The sequence below is a fragment of the Hippopotamus amphibius genome, chromosome 16 (assembly GCF_030028045.1).
Source record: "Hippopotamus amphibius kiboko isolate mHipAmp2 chromosome 16, mHipAmp2.hap2, whole genome shotgun sequence".
NCBI classification, from domain to species: domain Eukaryota; kingdom Metazoa; phylum Chordata; class Mammalia; order Artiodactyla; family Hippopotamidae; genus Hippopotamus; species Hippopotamus amphibius.
Window position 1 is genome coordinate 60,707,901 of NC_080201.1, and position 1,646 is coordinate 60,709,546.

A 1,646-nucleotide genomic window follows, 5' to 3' on the forward strand; every position below is an offset into this window, starting at 1 on the left:
CTGTATAAGGAATATAATAGTGTATGACTCATGAATTTGTGAGGAATAAAGAAGTTAACCATGTGTGGCTTTCTTCCTAGTGATTCACACATTGCAAGTGTTTTTTAATGGATATATGTTCAACCCTTGGGGGCATTTACATGACAGGAAAGCTTTAAGTAATTACTTCAAAGTAAGACCTATTGGTAAGTGCACAATGTTGGAATTCATTTGACCTGGTACCTATGGCCCATGCCTCAAATTCCCATTCAGGATCCTCTAGCTCAGAAGACAGCAAGACATCATTGAGAGCTGACCACATGGCTGCCAGGGATTTGGCAGTGGGAACGATCTTCCTGATACAGACAGTATTTGGAATCCTGGGAAATTTCTCTCTTCTTTACCATTATCTCTTCCTATATTGCACTGGGTATAGGCTGAGAACTATAGATTTGATTGTCAAGAATCTGATTGTAGCCAACATCTTTGTTCTGTTGTCTAGCGGATTCCACAGTACAGTGAGAAATTCTGGGTGGCACCACATGGACAGTGATTTTGTGTGCAAATTTTTCCCGTATGTTCGTGAAGTGAGCAAGGGAGTGTCCATTGGCACCACCTGCCTCTTGAGTGTCTTCCAGGCCATCACCATCAGTCCCCGGACTTCCAGGTGGGCAGAGCTCAGAGTGAAAGCTCAGCAGTTGGTTTTCCCTTCAATCATCCTGTGCTGGATGGTGAACATGCTGGTAAATGTCGTGTATCCTCTGTACATGACTGGGAATTTGAACAACATGAGCATCACAGACAGAAAAGCTTTTGGACACTGTTCTGCTGTTCGTCATGACCAAACCGGAGACTCATTATATGCAGCGTTGATATCATTCCCTGATGTCTTATGTTTTGTGGTCATGGTCTTGGCCAGTGGCTGCACGGTTTTCACCCTGTACAGGCACAAGCAGAGGGTCCAAAACATTCATAGGATCAGCGTCTCCTCCATCTCCTCCCCTGAGTCCAGAGCCACCAAAACCATCCTTCTCCTCGTGAGCACCTTTATCTACTTCAACTCCCTTTCTGTCATCAGTAATATTATTTTCTCTGTTTTTGACAGTATTGATGTTTTCTTTTTGAAAACTTCTGCAATAATCATTGCATGTTTCCCGACTATCAGCCCCTTTCTGATTATGTGTCGTGACTCCAGGATGTCCAGGCTCTGTGCTGCGGGGATAGGGCATCCAAAACCTTCTACCCTTAAGAGAAAGATGCAAATTGTACATATTTGCACTATATTCATTTGGTGATTCACTCTCTTTTCTCAGTCTTAGGTAAAATTGTGAGCGGCTTACCAGAGGATGGTAAACATGATATGTGAGCTCCTTCTTCGAAGTAAACAATGTTATTGTAGTAATTGTAAGGAAGTATTATACAATTATCATGTAAATACTTCCATAATGGAAGTTTTACTAGTGCTTGCAGTAGAGGAGTTCAGATTTTATGTAATAATAAATACCAGGTTCTCAAACAATCTGGATGTTATGGAGAAGTGTACGACTGTGTCACTTAAGTCTACCATGGTACATTTTCCAGCAGTGAAGTCAGCATGGAATATTAAGAAAAGGTCCATGTGAATGGAACAGCATGTGGCAGGGCATTCCTGAAGCTGAAGACAGTAG

General features: G+C 42.2%; 1 protein-coding gene across 1 annotated transcript; it reads left to right on the forward strand.

Moving 5' to 3' along the window:
• Positions 1 to 221: 221 nt before the first annotated feature.
• Positions 222 to 1,274, forward strand: LOC130838151 (vomeronasal type-1 receptor 4-like). The gene has a single exon (XM_057710903.1). The coding sequence runs from the start codon at positions 225 to 227 to the stop codon at positions 1,272 to 1,274; it is 1,050 nt and encodes a 349-aa protein (XP_057566886.1). The 5' UTR covers positions 222 to 224.
• The last annotated feature ends 372 nt before the right edge of the window (positions 1,275 to 1,646 follow it).

What these genes read in the sequence shown, in the direction of transcription:
- LOC130838151 (XM_057710903.1), top strand. Translation starts at nt 225, where the DNA reads ATGGCCCATGCCTCAAATTCCCATTCAGGATCCTCTAGCTCAGAAGAC.